Source organism: Diadema antillarum, unplaced genomic scaffold (assembly GCF_040938485.1).
Source record: "Diadema antillarum isolate AM-2024a unplaced genomic scaffold, OU_Dant_1.0 scf00000128, whole genome shotgun sequence".
In the NCBI taxonomy this organism is placed as follows: domain Eukaryota; kingdom Metazoa; phylum Echinodermata; class Echinoidea; order Diadematoida; family Diadematidae; genus Diadema; species Diadema antillarum.
Window position 1 is genome coordinate 2996235 of NW_027271017.1, and position 19246 is coordinate 3015480.

General features: G+C 38.3%; 2 protein-coding genes across 2 annotated transcripts; both read right to left on the reverse strand.

Annotated features, from left to right (window-relative positions):
* Positions 1-4096: 4096 nt before the first annotated feature.
* LOC139720410 (ADP-ribose glycohydrolase OARD1-like) lies at positions 4097-8055 on the reverse strand. The gene is made up of 4 exons (XM_071631771.1): positions 7944-8055; positions 6022-6193; positions 5490-5548; positions 4097-4312 (listed from the first exon to the last, which is right to left on the reverse strand). The coding sequence occupies exons 2-4, from the start codon at positions 6086-6088 to the stop codon at positions 4097-4099; spliced, it is 342 nt and encodes a 113-aa protein (XP_071487872.1). The 5' UTR covers positions 6089-6193; positions 7944-8055.
* Positions 8056-14437: 6382 nt separating this feature from the next.
* Positions 14438-14923, reverse strand: LOC139720482 (frizzled-2-like). The gene has a single exon (XM_071631836.1). The coding sequence runs from the start codon at positions 14921-14923 to the stop codon at positions 14438-14440; it is 486 nt and encodes a 161-aa protein (XP_071487937.1).
* Positions 14924-19246: the final 4323 nt, after the last annotated feature.

Here is a 19246-nt window from a genome sequence, read left to right on the forward strand (position 1 = left end):
TGCAAATAAAATGAGAATGCGGAAGGATTCCAGACACGCCTCCAACAGTTGTCCAAGACGATCGAGGACAAGGCCGTCATGAGGAAGACATTTCAACAATGTTTCGATGAATAACGATGGTCATCGCAATCATTCATCATCATCATCATCACCATCACTATCACCATCTCGCCATCGCCATCACCATCATCATCACCATCACCACCACCATCATCATCATAAGGTCTCATTTTGTCCAGGGTAGCCTCTACCAGTGGGCCCTGCAACGTACCACCCATTCATACACCTGGGTCGGGGAGGGACATGCTGGTTAAAAAACATCTTATCCAAGGGCGAAAGCACTGGACTCGAGTTTCACTGGCGTTCCGCCGATTGATAGTCAGGAGTCTTTAAATATCCACTATACATGCCACATGGAAGCAATGTTCTATCACAGGGTTGGGCTTTGCCCCCTGACCCCATAATGAGTACAAGCTAGGTTTGGATAATTTATGCGTACATAAGTATCAGTTCAGGCCGTCAAAAACAAAAGGGAAAATATTACAGAGTGCTTGCAGCAACTCTCGGCGATGGAGTTACATGTTGTATTAAAACTTTTCCGTGCTCCCAATGAAACTTTGTCTTACAAGTTTTACTTTTTTGGGTAAAGGGAAACGGAATTTACCACATCAGCGGGGATTGATGTAAATCCTGCAAATTATCTTAATCGAAATGTGTCATAAATGGTGCGTTATCAGTACATAATAGGATTATGTATCGCAGGACTCTTACACAATGTGACTATAAAGGAGTGATGCTACTATCTCTATAATGTCCATCTTTTGTATTATATGTATGATGTAATACAGTGTTCTATTCATGTGTGTGTTTGTACTATAAATTGTTTTATTCAAATGGACCATAAACTGTTTCAGAATAGGGTTACTCCGTTGTGCTTTTGTGTCCCGCATGTGCATATTGAGTGTGTGTGTGTGCGAGGTATGAGAGGCAAAGTGTTGACCATTAATATCCAAATTCAAATAATTCTATTTCCATCCATGTGTATATATATATATATATATACATATTTATATAATCTGCATATGTGTGTGTGTGTGTGTGTGTGTGTGTGTGTGTGTCAGCTTGTGGACATCACATAAATGTATAATAATTGTGGGTGATGTTAACAGGCATGTTTCACTGTGCCCTTACAGCATTTCTACATGTACAGGTACACCGAAAGATCTCTTTACATCCTTATGAAATGTGACAAATGCAATGCCAACAGAGACTTGCATACAAGAGAAACAATGAGCCAGACACTGTTGAAGCCACTTTGATGAAAAAATAATTATATTAACATGATTATGAACCATGAAACTCCTTCAAACTGAAGAAAACTGACGTAACATGTTCATCTCTTTTCCTATTCCAATCTCCCTGGCAGTCATATATCATGGCAAGTGAAATTTTGTGAATACGCATATTACATAAACAAGATAAACATGGACAAGTTTGATGTCTAACAAAACTGTAAGTCCTTGGGCAGGTACTCATCACAAGGGACAGGTTGATAATATTCTCCATACCACAACAGAGTTGTAAATACATATGTATGCACAAACCAGGCAACTTCCGTTAAAAAAAGTCCTGGAGACCGTCAGTTTCCTTTTGTTACAATGAAATGTTGTTATGACCAAATAAATGAAGCATATAAAGATAATTATAAAGATAATGATACTGGGATCTGATTTTTCTACTTCGTTGTAATCTATAACCGAGTCCGTTATAACGGGAATCCTCTGCACATACAAAGGAACAAATTTTCTTTATACAGTGTAAAATCTTCATACAGGTAACAAAAGGTGACAGCTTTGTACCACTAACTCTATAAATACAGAACACTCAGAATGAGAACAAAAATGAAACCTGATGGAACAAGTAATTATCAACTTCTTTGATGGGTATCAAACTCAAAACTAGTTTATATTACTCATCAAAATATTCATGCCTGTGTTTCGGATTGTGTAGCATATGACATACAGTGAACTACCGTTATAACAAAGTTCTCGGGATCAGCAGTTTTCTTTCGTTATACATGTGTATCAAAATTTTGTTGAAACCGAACAAGTAAGCGATAGAAATACATAGAGTGGATATTACAGCGGCCAGAATTTTAACTTTGTTGTAACTGGAATTTCGTTATAACCGTGTTTGTTATAACAGGGGTGCACTGTACTTAACATTGTGAGTACAAGTGGTTGCCTTTAACTTTCAACCCCTTCTGATGGTAATCCCTAGATATTATGCCTTTGAACAGGTATTTAAACCCATTGGCTATGGCAATCTACTGGCACCTGTACAAAGTTTATGGGAATTTTAGAATCTTGTTAGAAATAGGTATAGATGTGGTATTTTGATCATCAACTAAAGACAGACCAAATCTCTGCTTGTAATGTCTTGACTCTCTTGCTGCCCCATGAAGATTGTTACAGATTGATGAATTATTTTTGCTATTGCTTGCGAAATGAGAATGGAAATGCTACAAACATTGGCATATGGCAAGTTTAATGGTGGCATTTTTTTCAGTCTTCAAGAAAAGATACATAGAATTAACAAAATAAAATGGTATGCCCGTAAGCGAACACATAACTTTCATAGCTTCAACACCCTGAAAAAAATCCTTTCAAACTGTGGGTTCGCTGTACTACTACAATGCAAATGGAAGGCAGAGACCAAAATTCAAACACTGACAGAAAGATATGGCAGCCATCTCTTTAACTTTGTTTTTGTCGTTTTAAATTGAGCAATGACACGCATTATTGTACATGGGCAGCATTCCCCACATCTCACTTATGCATGTTCCTGCAAATCTGTCTGAAATGAATAACATTCATCAAATAGAAAATAAAAAGAAGACAGGACCACTGATGCAGTCAGATTCTTGCGAAAGACGCTTAGTCCGATTCATCTGAGGATCACACAACAAAATGATTCAATAAGATTGTCATGTCCCAGGAAGAGATACCAACACAAGTGCCTGTGACGTTGATATCTGTGGAGATTTTGCAGGAAAAAAAAAATTCAGTTTTCATCACTCTATAATCATCAGCAACAAAGTTTCATATAATGATACTTGACCCATTGCTAGGTGGTCACTTGACTTCTTTGTTCACAATCCACTATCTACTGGTTGTACACTACAGTGGAAACTCGATATAACGAGATGGTCGGGACCGAGTCATTTTCCTCGTTATAGCCGATATCTCGTTATATCAGTAGGCATAAAAGAAGGCATAAAATAAAGACATTAATTTGCACATGTGGGACTACCCATCATATTTCAATCAATACTGATAACTTGATATTGTGTGTGAGGGATACTCACCTTTATGGGTAAGAAGATGTTTTTCGCCAAGGAAATCCAATATCAAGAATGTGTTTCTTATTAATTGTAGATGTTTGAATTTGTAAATTTATATAGCTTGCGATTGTATCAAGATCGTCTGTGGATTGGTATGTGGTTATCGTATGGGTGTGTGTTGTGTGGAAAGCTTGAATATGGTCTGCGCAATGCTGTATGTGTATGTGACACATTCTGTATGTACATTATGACTGCATGTGTGTGAAGACGGGGAATTCCCTAAGTAGAAAGCCAATCACAGCATCCGATTGCCTCACACCTGCTGAACGTCATGATGATGTCATGTATACCGTCCCACCACATTTTCTGCATGTATCAGTGTGCGTGCACACACATACTTCACACGTACAAAATGCAGTGTGTGTACAAGACAGTTTTTGGCGCATCAAGCTTTACAATCTCGGAAGATGATAGCACAGGCGAATAAAGCTTTACCGAAGGCATTTTGCTTTACCTCGCTATAGCAGGTTTGATTTACTGTGTTTTTCTTTGTTTGGAAGTCACAAAATTTATCTCGTTATAGCAGTTATTTCGTTATAGCCGATCTCGCTATAAGAGTAGCATTTTACATAGACTTGTGTAGAAGGAAATTTGGGACCGAGAAAATTTCCTCGTTATAACCGATATCTCGTTATAGCAGTGTTCGTTATACCGAGTTTCCCCTGTATCAGCTTTGCGCGATGGAGTGTTGCATCATAGGGTAAAAATGGTCACAGAGACGTCTGAGTCTGTGAATATCTCACAAATGATCTGCCTCACTCGGTCCCACTTCAGGCCATCTAGTCCGCAGGCAATGCGCGGCATGGAGAGCGCCCTCACACCATGCTGCCGACAGTGCTCCATGGTTGCTTGCAGGCTCTTGCGAACCGTGTCATATGTTGGCTTCTGCCAGTATTTTTCTTTGGTTACCTGCAACAATTTGGGAACACACACATATCATAACATTCATCATCATCACTGATAGAATACCAAAATTCTGAAGAATAAACTCATCGAACAACAAACTATTGAAGGCATTTGTGAAGCCAAAGAATTTTCTGAAGATCTGAAATTCTACAATCTGCCAACCTACATCACCATTTGAAGTATAATGAACAGACTACCATAACTATTTAAGTAAACCATAACATTAAATCAAAATTGTACAGAACCTGCGTCATGTGACTACATTCTGTAATAAATCAGATATTCTAACTGGTTACAAAACTGAGAGGATAGAAGGGAACAATAATCATGCCTTGATTTAGAGCAATCACTGAACAATCTTTTAGGAAACTGCAAACTACCAAGGCATACAGCAGTTAAACAATGATAAGTAAAATGCTCACACTATCAACATATGTGACCCTGCATCACAAAACAAACAGGGAGCAGACTTCAAGCTTTAAAATCATGTGTAACTGAAATCAAATGGACTCTCCTAACCTATCTAAATATTGGAAAGAAAGCACACTCTCAGGAAAAGTATGAACTGAGAAAAGAGGCTCTGAAGTACAGTGTCTATGTAAGCGCTTAATCTTTACCTAGCCGTGCTGGCTGTGCAGCGAATGGGACATAAAAAAACAAAAAAAAACAAAAACGGAGTAACAACAATGAAGGGATTACCAGATTAAACTGAAATTGAGCATGCCTTATAAACACATTCTGTCCACAATTACTGCAAACTTTCAAAAGCAGTAGCATCATCCCTTAAAAAGTTATTAGAGTTGAAAGCGAAGAGTGTGTATAAGGTTTTTTAAGAAATGAAAAGGGGACTCCTAAAGACACCACTTATTACACTATTCTACCAAAAATTTTCAAAATAAACTGCTAAAAAACACACTTTCGTCCCGTTTTATTATCCCAAATTTTAGCATAATGTAGAAGACTTGCTCTTTCAGAAAATATGAAAAAGTCAGATCGGCTAGGTTGACCCATTTCACATTTTTTCAGTCCTCACACAAAATCAGTTTATGCAACTTTTTGTTCGTTTTGTGATGCTCAGTCACATATGTATAATATAAGTACGTATGTCTCTTTTCTCTTCCGTTCTTGTCTTTATGCACCATACACAAGTGTACAGTCAGCTTCTACGTTCATTACCCACCATGTAGTAGATGTAACGAGATCCCCTCTTTAGTACAGCTACTCCACCTGGCTTCACTCCTGTAAAATGGAAATCACAAAACAAAAACTAGCAGTCTATCTATCATACCAAGGAAGATAATCAGTATTGCATGGTCCTATGGTAACACTTTATTCTGAAGTACTGTAATTCAGGTTGCTTTCTGTAATTCTATTTTTTCTCCTCTTTTTTTTAATGTTCAAACTATACAGCAAAAAGCCATGAAAACAAAAAACTCACGTAATTGCACATAGGACTATCAGTGGGGATTAACTCACTTTCTCAAAAGCCAATGAGAAAAATAAAATAAAACATAACAAAACAGGGCTAAGTTTAAAGAAAACAAAAATGGTGAGGCTAGGGCCCAGCGTCAATAGCCACCAATTTGTCTTTAATTATGAAGGTGCTTTGCGCGCTAATTGACACAGACAACTTCATATCGTTGTACACAGTATCAAAAGTCCATTGCAGAGAAAGGGTTAACACTACACCTGCAACAGCCTTCAATGTTTACCTTGAGACAGCAGTTCTTTGACTCCACCAAATTTGTCCTTGAAGATTGTCGCTATGCCCTTGCCCATCCGAACATCTGCGCTGATGCAGTGGGCCAAACTGTCTGATGGCGGGCCAGCGAAGAGGTCCCCTTTTACTTCTTTTAGTTGAAATTGAGGGCCTGGTGCCTTTCCCTGCAGGTAAAATGACAAATGGCAACACCAAACTGTCCATTTCAATGAAAGAAAGAATGGTTTTTGGTGACATGCTTTGGTTAACCAGCATAGCATTCCATTTGTGGCAAATGCTTATCTCTGGGCCTACACTGTTCCTGAACAGTTTATCTCCCATGTCCATACAAGCAAGAAGGTGAATAAGTACTATATTTGCATACAATTGTACATGTGTCACATGTATACTAACACAAACAAGAGTTGATACCTGTACATCTTCAAATTTCTTACATCTGTCATTTTTGGATTCAAAACAGAAATGGATAGGCCTACCTTTTTTTTTTACATCACAGGCAATCTACCAAATCTCACACATTAGGTGTGCGATTCACACCCAAGGGGGCACTCTTCATGCTCACACCACTGACAAGCTTTTTCTCACACCTTACACACAAACATGTATACATGACAAACAAATCCCCCTAAAGAATACAATGTAAACGTCGATGTCCGACCAACCATAAAATTCACATTTTGGGCTTTAAAAAAAAAATCAGAATACATGTTAGCTAAATATTCTATTCAGGATGCACCAGACCATGGGAGGGGGACACCTGCTTCACACACCCTCCACCTCACAAAAGGTGGATCTCACCATTTGTTAGGACCTCTTTGTTTTTTTGCATGTTCAGCCATTTTGAAACCATTATTTTCCTTGAATAAACTTTGAATTCCTCTTAGCATTGTATGCTCTAGTTTAAGAGAGGTTTCTCATTACCTCACAAAAATTAAAACCTTAAAGGCATCATGTAGTTTTGGTTGAGCCTTAACTTCCAGGTTTTTATCATTTTGGTGAGATATTGAGAAACCTCTTATGAAATATGAAAAAGCATTTAATTTCAAGAGGGATTTAATGTTTATTTGATGAAAATTGTCTTTTAAATTAATGGTCGAGATATCCAAAACAGAGCAATCTTAATAAAGTGTGGGACCCACATTTTATTCCGATTATTTTGTTTTACTTTGTTTTTGGATGTTTCAGCCATTCCAAACCCGATTTTTATCAAATAAACTTTGAACTCCTTGTAAAGTGGTACGCTTTGTACTATTTCATAAGTGTTTTCTTGCTATCTTGCGAAAAAGTTAACGCCCAATTTTCATCTCCAATACTGTACCATCCCTTTTGTAAGCCCCATCTCAGCCAAAACTGTACCATCCATTTAAGCAATCATTTTTTTTACAGTGATCTGTGCATGAACATGAAATACAACCACCTCAGCCTATGGTGTTTTTCTCACATCTACACGAGCCAGACTGGACATCTTTCAATAGTTAAAGGGATTGTAGGGTTTTGGTTAAGACTCAACTTCGCATTTCTGACATTTTTGTTAGTGAGATACATGTAATAAGAAAATTCTTCCGACATAAGAAAAAGCAAGTAATTCAACGTGGAATTCGACATTTTGTTGATGAAATTAGTTTCGAAATAGCCGAGATATCCAAAAAAGAGTGATCCTAATAAAAGGTGGGACCCACATTTTATTCCGATCACTTTGTTTTACATTGTTTTTTAATGTCTCAGGCATTTCAAAACAAATTTTCCATTAATATACTTTGAATTCCTCTTAGCATTGCATGCTCTTTACTATTTCATTAAGTGGTTTCTTGGTATCTCACAAAAAGGTAAAAGCCCAATCCTCATCTCCACCAATACTAGGACCATCCCTTTAACTGTAAACACAGGTCTACAGACTCATGAAGGAAAGCATACCTCAGATTTGGAATGGTCTAACTCATCACCAGAGCCAGAGGCTGAAATCTTTCCATCGCTGGTGTCAGCGTCACCTGAAGCAGTCTTCACTTTCTTGCTGGATGACCCAGGATTCTTTACCAAGAACTTCTCCATACTTCAAGGTAGTCTGTACTTGAATGCAATGACAATTTGTTGGATTCAAAATCACATCCTCTGTCCATCATTTTGTCAGTATTATCATCACACTTATCGGTTGCTGATTACTAGTCCAGTCCAAAACTTCTTATTAACTTATTCTTTGCACTGTATTACAACTGGCTCCCCCCCCCCCCCCCCCCCCCCCCCGCTCAACTAAAGAAGAAAAAGAAGGAGGAAAAGAAGAAGAAGAAGAAGAAGAAGAAGAAGAAGAAAGATAGAAAGAAAGAAAGAAAGGAGAGGTCTTCGTATGGTTCGTTAATTCAAGTGTCAATAACAATTAGAGTTTAGGACCCAGCCCTCGCCCTCTCTGGCTCCCATCTGCTCTCGAACAACTAACGTGTCGTTAGGTACAAATTTCACTTGCTCAGCAGTACATTTTCAGTCGCCCTGGGCTTAGGCCTACACTATTTACAAGCATAGGAATTGTGGACCCTCCTAACAGTAGAGCATGCAAATAAAAGTCAACAAAAATCAAGCCATCCTTTCGTTGAAAAAAAAATGTAAGCAATAACAACTATAAATGTCTATGACATAAATGTGCGTTGTCTCTCAAAGCAGTTTGCAGTTGAGAAGTCAGAACACACAGATTGCTGTACGTGGTGCAATAGCCTGCGGCACGGACAGTGCCACGCAGTTTATTAGCACAGCAGGGTGGGGGAAGAGTCTAGACGAAAGCGAGTTCGCAACGGGAAACGGAAAATATTCCATACATCTCGGTGATTCATGCGTTTGAGAAATGTGAAAATAAACCTGCTTACCAACTTTCATCCAATGATCTTGCAATGCGTTGCTAGAGTTCTGTGAGGTCAGGGATGTGGATGTGACCTCCCTCGTGAGTTCCCAGAGGTCGACCCGTATTATTTCGTACGCACTATTATATGCGGAGAATCTGATTCGTGGATTCTGAGGGGAACCTGAGTTCGGGGGTTTCCCCTTTATAGAGGGCGTGTGTCAAATCTCCTGAGCGGTGCCGTATACTGTATAATACGGCTCTGCTCCTGAGTACATGACGCTTACAAAATGATGATGTTATAAAATGTCATGTGAAATCGTTTGCTTGTGATTTGTCTTTTGAGATTAAACTCGAATCGAACCACAAAATGGAATCACGAGTTGGTACCTAGCGTTGATTCAAGAAGTGGCGAAACAGAACGCAGATTCATGCATGAAGAACCCAATAGGACATGCACCTACCAAGACTTAGACTTGAATCAAACAAAGGAAAATAATAGAATGATAACATGTCATTTTATTTCTTTAAAACACGGGAAAAGGGATTATCGCTATGGTTATGACTGTAATTATCATTATCAACCATGATTATCATTTTGATCCTATCATTATTGCTACTATTATGATTATCATTGTGTATGATATGATGATGAAGATTAGTATTAGTATCATTAGCATCATTATTATCATCATTATCATCACCATCATCCCCCGGGCCATCATAATTATTATCATCATCGTCGTCAACAGCAGCATCTTAATAATCACAGTCATTACCATCACTCCTTCGTTCTTATCATCATTATCATCACTGAGATTCTGGTGACAATGCGTCACATCATTATAAAATACGTTACTGTATCATCATTCGTCTCAGTTAACATCATAATCATCACGAGTCCTTGCAGAACACTCTTGTCATTATTCACCCGTACTCTATTGATGCCTGCCATATATCCAATCAAGTCAAGTGAAGACAAGTTGTTTTATTTTATCTCCAACAAACTGAGGATAAAATGAAATACATCCTCCTGAAATGTATGAAATAATGGTATGAATCTCTCGAGAGAAGAAAAATAATAACTACCATAAAAGTATTAAAATAATAGAACATTAAATGATAACTTCATCGGTGTGTAGAATAGTGTCCAAACAGGAAATGAATCTGATTCAAAGCTCATTGACGTTACCGTATGATTTTAATGGAGTAAATCAATCATCTAATATCGCTATACTTTATTGTTATGCTGTATATCAAGGCTGCAGAAGTTTCATAAAAGTGAGACGCTTTGTGCACAAACAAAAAAAGGCAATGAAAGTCATAAATCCCATCAACCCAATGTTGTTCGAAGTCTGCATATTATATACAATGCAATTCGGGCATGGCGTAATAGATTAGTATCTAGTTCGCCAGCACATTGACATTTAGTGCAAAATATTCTACAGTCATGACAGTGTATATTAACGAAGACAATAGACAGAAAACTTGCGTGAGGCTAGCCCCAAACAGCAACAACTGTGTACCGGTGGTGCATTCTTACCATTGATATGCATTGCGCATGTATGGAGGGTGGGTGGGAATATTTTGATTGTCACTCGTTCCTGTAGAGGAAAAAAATAATATCCATGAATTTAAACAGGTAAAGCGGACCACACAATGCCGCAAAAGTAACGTTTTTCAGCGAAAAAGTCGTGGTTAACAAGCTAGATTGTATGTGTATTCAAGTACATGTACTGCAGTCTTTGATGTTGCTAACGTGTTGTATAATATATTCAATAGACCGTTTTTTTTTTCATTCTATTTTATGGATTTTTTTTCGTCCTGATGTGAGGAGCTATCTAACATTATACATTAAAATGCTTTGCAATATTTTGAATCCGGTTTGTTTATATTAGTTGCTGCTACCTCGAGTAGTTGTCGAGCAAACAGTATTTCAGGTTGTAAGGAAGACTGTTGAATAATGCTACGAGTGTGTAGTAAACCGGGCCATCAACAAGCTGTTGCTGTAAGAACAGAATCATTCTTTCTTATACAAATAGTCCGCTCTGAATGCAAAATTATGCATTAGGCTTACTGTGGATGTTTTCGGTCAGTGGATAGGACATGGGTCCTAATACTTAGACCATTCAAATTCCGTACATGCCTTCATCACAAACGTTGCCCGAAACAACCACAGAGCTTGCCCTTATTTATAAACGTAGTTCCACTTTGTGCATGAACGGACGGGAGGGAGAGAGAGAGAAAAAAATCATTTATTCTTGTGAAAACAAGTTTGTTGCTTTTAAACTCACTGAGATAATTAGGTGATCCGTATAAATGATGCTAGTTGTTAGCACATCCACCTGACAACAACAAATCGATCTTTCAATCCTCGTATATCTCTCAATAATAACATACTACTCGTGTATATCTTTATAATGAATGCCCTCAATGCAGAAAAATAAGAACAATTATGCTTTCCCGAATGATAATAATAAAAGGGCAATAATATGGTCACCTGGTAAACGCAAGTTCATTCTCTGTGTGAACAATATGTCATTCTATAGTGACGTCGGGTACGCTTGCGCATTAGGTCGCTTTGAAAGCGAGTGAAGTGTAAACGGTTTATAGTGACCTCGTCTACAGCCACTCTGTCTATTTTCCAATTGGTCTACAGGCAAATCGTCTATTACCGATTCGTCTAATACCCATTTGGTCTACAACTTGTTTTGTCTAGTACACATATTGTCTAATAGTCACTTTGCCCATTTTCGTACTGTCTGATACCCAACTCGTCTAAGGAGCATTTCGTCTACTGAGCAATTGATCTAATAGCCAAGTCGTCTACATACTCACAATGTCTACTTGTCATGTTGTCTAATATCCATTTCGCCTGCTGCCACTTTGTCTACTCCCACCTCGTCTACAAGTCATCTCGTCTACATTCACTTTGTCTAGTTATCATATCGTCCAACCCTTAGTTCGTCTGTACTCAACATGGTCTATACCCATCTGGTCTACACCCAACTGGTCTACACCCAACTGGTCTATTCCCAACTGGTCTACTCCCAACTGGTCTATACCCAATTGGTCTACTCCCAACTGGTCTACTCCCATCTGGTCTACTCCCAACTCGTCTACTCCCAACTCATCTACTCCCATCTGGTCTACTCCCAACTCGTCTATACCCAATATTGATCTACTCCCAACTGGTATACTCTCAGCAATTTACCCAAACTGATCATTCCCATCTGGTCATGCTTATAATGAATATACTACTTTGTCTAGTGTCCAGTCCGTCTCACTGTCGATATAAAAACAAAGGTGAATGGATGGAGTGTTGAAGTTTGGATATATAAATGCTGCATGATTGCTTCTGACTATAAATTACACATCCAGCACAAATGTAACACAGCTAGTTTTTCACACTGTGACATTATTTCTTTTTTATAAAAAGTAATAAAATTGTCATAATTAGAACAAAAAATTTAAACCAAATGGGGGCACCAAGAGTGTTCAAGCTATCTCAGTAGGAAAGGAAACTGGATGAAGTAGACTTAAGGAGTTTGGAGTAGACAAAAAAAAAAATATATATATATAACAAGTAGACCAGTTGGGAGTAGACCAGTTGGGAGTAGACCAGTTGGGTGTAGACCAGTCGGGAGTAGACCAGTTGGGAGTAGACCAGTTGGGAGTAGACCAGTTGGGAGTAGACTAACTGGTTATTAGACTAATTGAGTATTAGACAAGGTGGATGTAGACCAATTTTTTTATTGGCTATTAGACAAAATGAGCTGTAGACTATTTCATTCATAGACCTAATGATTAATAGACGAAATGGTCGATAGACATAATGGGTATTAGACGAAATGTGACTTAGACAAATTAGAGATTAGATTAAATGGTTAGTAGACGAAATGGCAATTAGACTAATTGGCATTTAGACAAAATGGTTGGTGGACGAGTTGGTAGTAGACGAAGCGAGTTTAGACGAGATGGCATTAGACTAGGTGAACAGTGGACAGTGTGGTTGTAGACGAGGTGCCAGTTTACCGTGTAAACCCAAATGAGAGGAAAAAAAAAAAACCCGGAGAGGTCATGATGAAAATTAAGCACATATCCTGCAAACTAGCTTGTTTGACAGTTGTAAATTTCTTCCAGACTGAGTGTGATTTCCATTTTAATGGACGACTGGACACACAAAATAAAGACCTGACATGGCATTTTAGACGAATTTCAATGACTTAAAAACCAAACCAAACGTCCGTAAAGCTCTCTCATTCCACTCTATCTCGCAAAATGAATGTTTTTCAAAATGCATCATGAAACAATGTCTTGCCTAAAACATAGACTTGAAGAGTTTGTTTGAAAAAAACCGATAAGTCCATTTTTGAAGATTTTGAAGTACGGTCTCTGTCATAAAGTACAAAATAACACCTTTGAAATGATATATTGGTCATTACATATAAAGGTACATTTTTGAAGTTATGGTCAACAGAAGAAAATTTTTTCTTATTATTCTCCCTATTTTTCTTGACCTTTAATCGCAAATATCTCAATTTGACAAATATGGACTTATCGGTTTTTGCAAACAAACTCTTCACTTGCAGGCGTAGCCTACATGTATACCAAGTATTATTAACTATAACAAATTAGTCGAAACATGTGTTCAGACTGGTGGGAAGTTCAGCCCTGTGATTTCACAACATATAATGTAATTAAGTTTGTGTTACATTTCGATAAGGGCAAACAGAGCTAGATCCATGCTGAGGGCACAATAAAAAAACACTGCTGTAGCCTTGCGTATAAACGAACGGTTGAAGTCGATGTATAATAGCTGATATGGAGGAACCGTGTGACGCTATAGTGGCTATTACGACGAACTGTAGGAGTCCCTAGTTGCGGCGGTTGGTGCCCTAGGTATATCCTCGATACTGTAATGCCACTGAACCAGTGGTTCAAGCTTGTTAAACATAGCCATTCCTTTCTCATCAGCCATACAAAACATATAATAATACAAATGCATTTAAAACATTTTACACTGCATTACTATGCCTAGTTTAATTTGCGTTAATGCCCATAAAGTTTACAATGTGACAATCGTCGATCATTAATCATTATGTGAAGTGTATTCCTCTCTCCTATCAGTGGTCTGATTGATCACTTGAATATACTGCACGCTCCGTGAAAATAAAAGTTTGTGATCCCATCGTTTTCTCTGCACTTGCGTCCTCAAGACAAGTAGGTCTACGTGGTTGTAATATTCAATGTACATAATGTATGCTCTGTTTCTGTGCCCATGCGTAAATCAGGGTACCTGGTATAGGAATTCAACTGGCTGGAATTCGGTGTGCCACGAAAATGGAATTCTGGCTAGATGCTCTTATTCAGGAAAGGTGCTCTTGTTCATGATGGGGTTTCAGGATTAGTGTTATCAGCAACTTTTTTCCTACACTTTTTTTTCACGAGTAGGGTATGGTTGGCAAGCAACCACTCATGGAGTGGAAAACTATGTAGGGGCCTATTATCTCAGATCATTATACAAATGGTAATCGCAAAAAAAAAGGGGGGGGGGGGAGGGGGAACATATAGAGATGAGGGTTCAACGACCAAAGCACAGTCCCTCTTCGGGAAACCGATCACAGCGCAAACTATCGGGCCACCTGAAGCCGAATTTCTTCATCATCGACCTGCAACCTCGGCGGGCGCGTTTACAGAAGGACTGGCACGGCGGGATGATCACTCCCAGAACGTTGCAGACAGGAAAGTGCACGGAGCAGAGGAAGAGCTGGAGATGTTTTGAACACTGTATTTTCACGAGCGGGTAGAACTGCTGAATGGCTACCATAGCCTCCACCTGCGACTCGTGGCCCAGTAGGTTAGGAAGGAAGGTCATGTTGTAGGGAATATCCATGCACATTGGAGCTTCGATGGTCTCGCAGAATTGCTCGTGGGATGAACCCGCAGTGAAGTACTCGCCTTCGCTGCTCTGGCAATGAATCTGCCTCAGACTGGACGTCGAGAGAAGTAGCAGCACTAGCCAAAGCCAAGCGGAGACCCGCCGTCCGTTTCGGTTGGTCGTCAACATCATTCCCCGCTCCACTAAGAGCTATATTAAACAACTCTTTGCAGTAGAACCACACGAATTCTGTAATGTTTGATGAATTTCGTAGAGGCTTAATTTTGTGAGGTGGCGGGAAAACGAGGTAACTGCGTATATAAACGACTCGAATAAAAGTCAGAACATTCAGCCGAAGAAGTGTTCAAGGCAGATAACAGATACACTGGACGGTCACGACTTCATTAAGTGTTCGTACTAGCCACACATTATTTATAATAAACTGGAGCTTTAAAGACTAATGTATACTCTGTGGAGGTCGTTCTGTGAGGAGGAAAATTCTCCATTGGACGCTTACCGCAAGAAAAAAAAAAGTAGGTTTGTTGTACTGTAAAGAACACTCGAAACACTTAACTAAAAAAAAAAAAAAACCAAAACATGCAGGTTGCCGAAAGCGCCTTACACGATTCAAGTGGAAACGGAACAGTGTTTGTGGCCTTCGTCAACACTTGAAATACGGCAGAGTGCAAATCATATACTACCTGGCCAAAATTGTAAAGAAATAAATCAGTCTTTAATGGGAAATTCGACCAGCCATTAACGGTAAAGTACCAGAACGCGAGAGAGGAAATCGTGGGTGTAATTAACTCGACAATACGCAATATTTAACTTCGTTCGTCTCCCTTCCCTTGTATCTCTTGACCTTTACAAAGCCCGCAGAATTTGTAAATGCACACATGTACCAGATACAGTGAGAGGTAGATTTTGCATTTGTCTTCACTTTTGATCTCCGTTAATTCCTATTTATATAGACTGTTTTTGACTTCACATCGTCTGTAAAGAAGACAGCTGTTGAGTATTAAAAGTTTCATACATGTCAAAGATAAGTCGTAGCACACACACACACACACACACACACACACACACACACACACACACACATTCACACACAAGTGGATACAATACAAAGGAAACTCCCTAATATAAAGTGAAGGTAGGGACCAAGTCATTCTTTCTATGATAGACACTCACATTTGCACAAACATAATTATAATAACAATTTTGTTTAATTGTTTTGTTTTTACAGCCAATCTCAGAGAGTACAGAAAAACATTGATCTGTATGGAAGGAAAATCTTGTTACATCAGCGTACTCCATCATTATAGAGTTTCCCCTACGCCCTTGATTTAAACAGTTTATGTATTTGCCTACGTACGGGTCCTCAGTTATCTGATGAAATAATATACTGATATGCAAAGAGTGACGGATTAATCACTGCACAGAGGGCTGTTACAAAAATTCTCTTAATACAAGTATACTCACTTGTTCATCTAACTCTTCTGATTTTGACACAAAGAAAGTAAAAGACAAAATGTTACTAATATGTCAGAGAAAAAAAAAACATACTATGTGTTTCATGTAAGTTTAATCATTCTGCCGATTCCTTTCTAAACCAATGTTGTATCAGCATATCAATGCAGAGTTTGACTGCATAAAGAAGTGCAATTTTCAATAATAATATGCAAGTCCATCATCAGACAATGCAAAATGAAACATTTCAAGTGATACCTAATTACTTGTTGCATAACAAGGAATACTCTTGAGGTGGCAATATGAAATATCCTGTATTATCTTATCTTCTTTGCTTCTGAGCAGGTTTAAAGGGATGGTACAGTATTGGTGGAGATGAGAATTGGGCTTTTAACTTTTTGCGAGATACTAAGAAAACACTTATGATACAGTACAGAGCATACCATTTTAAGAGGAATTCAAAGTTAATTTGATGAAAATCGGGTTTGGAATGACTGAAACATCTAAAAACAAAGTAAAACAAAGCGATAGTAATAAAGTGTGGTTCCCACACTTTATTAGAATTGCTCTTTTTGGGATATCTCAGCCATTTCAAAGCCAATTTTAATCAAATACACATTTAATTCCTCATAGTATTACATGCTCTTTCATATTTCATAAGAGGTTTCTCATTATCTCACAAAAAAAAAAAAAAAAAATAGAAACCTGAAATTAGGTCTCAACCAAAACTGTAAGATCCTTTTAATCTCAAATATCTAAAATTGATCCCAGAATAAAACTCTTCAAATATATCAAAAAAAATCGGTCCATAGTACAAGTGAATATGACAGCTTTTTGATGCCATGATCCTTGTACTTCAAGAAAAGAAAGAAAAAAGTACATACGACCTTACCTTCATTTATTCAACTAAGAAATGATGCCAGTTAGAGGGAAGGGGAGGATGTGCAGTTACTTTTATTTTTAACGGATCCTGCTGATATTGTATGCTGTTGGATCAACCAAGCTTAGCAAGGCAATAATTCTTTGCACCTGGGTTTAAAAGGATGGCATACAGAAATGTAGTTTGGGTTGATGTGGGACTCGGGTTTTTAACTTTTTGCTAGATAATTAGAAACTGCTTATACAACATTAGGGACCATACAATTCCAGGAGAAATTTGAAGTTATTTGATGAAAATCGGATTTGAAATGGTTGCGAGAGCCAAAGTAAAACAAAGTGATAAGGTCTCACCCAATACAATGTATTAGGATCTCTTAGTTTTTTCATTTCACACTTTTTTGGGGGCACTTTTTTTTATATTTTGTACACATGATAAATTGAAAATTGTGAGCTGATGACATCATCAGCTCACCAATTGGCACATTCAAATGAAATATTTTATATCATATTCACCGCAGTGTTTTGCAGCAGGAAGCAAAGTTTCATCATTATTTTCCCAAATTTTCCTCCACTTATAATCAGACTTTTACTGTTTTGCTTTAATGCATAACATTTCACTCTTTCTTTGAACAGACAAACTAGCCTTTCATTCCTGTTTTAGTAGAATAATTTATCAAATATACTATAGGGGTCCATGCTCATGCCATACAAACATCCTGTTTTACCTGCGGGATATCCAGACGTTGATATTGAAGTACAATCTACTGTTACTGTAGACTTTTGACAAGGCCTCGTGGCTGAAAATTGAGACTAACTCGGCTCACCGAGCACTGCGAGAAACGGGTGAACGCGAGAACGAGCGGCGCAACCACAACGCCTTTTGAAACCTGGGTTTTTTTCCCTAATGCCTCCCAATGAAGGCGAATACACACATATATTCACAAGTCAGATCACAGATGGTATGCTATTAAATGAGAACGTGTCAATGCTGCGCTGGCAATGCAGGCAGCTATGGATGAGCGAGCCGCCGACATGCACACTCATGCATATACCGTACATTAGATGTGACGACATGGTGAGCAGTGCAGTCGGTGATTGGCCGCTACCCTTTTTGGTAGCAGAATTGGCGAGAAACAAGGCTCAAGATAAGAAATTCATGTCAGGTTTCAAAAGGCTTGGTCTCGCATTCACCCATTCTCTCGTAGTTAGTTTCTTTTTCAGCCACGAGGCCTTGCCAAAAGGCTACGGTACTGTTACTGAGACTCTAGTGCATGGCAAGGCTGACCTCAATATTCTACCAGCCAATACAGTATGTTCATATATCAGCTTGAAATGGAAAGAGTTTCAAAAACAAGTTTTCACATGTTCCACCGAATGATTATCCTTCCTGTGAATAAAACCTAAAGCAATGAAGGATCAAGAAACATTCCTATTTGCTTCTATGACCTGAGAGGGTAGCATTGACTGACGAAAAATCTCTTGATACTTTGCATGATACTTTTAAGGCCCGTTTTCTGCAAAACGCTTTACATTTCTTAGGAAAGAAATCAGTAAGGCAAGTGTCATTTAGCCATAAATTTGTAATATACACTGTATTTAATTTCATATCCCTATCCACAGTTCACAGAGTACAATATCAATGTTGTGTTTTTGTTTTTTTCTGTTTCTAAAAATCCAATCCTACAATTGTCATTGATTACTCTATGCCTCTGAGATGTAGAATTAACTGCTCTACATGGGATTTAATACATGGTCACTTTACACTTTTGGCTGAACCCGCAGCTGCTAGAACATGAAAACTGCAACCCATGTATCCTCACTAGGGGAAGGCTTGACGTTATTCTTGTCTACCAATATTTAACCTTCATTTGAGAAAAAAAAAAAGTATGCCAATCATTTTCTGTCGACCATTCATCTCTGTTTCTTTCTTTTTTTCTTGTTTGGCAGGCACTTTGCTCTCCAATGAAAAAAAAAACCAACAAAATTGGCATTAAGAGCAGATTTCAGGTATTGCAGAAGGACATGTTAAAAACATTTCAGAGGGACAATCGCCCTCACTGCAACAAAGTTTGGCTGCCTGGATAGCAGCTTCCTCAGCAGACATGGAGAAGCATGAATAATAATGGACTGAGTGTTATCTGTACACATTGATGTTGCTTTCTG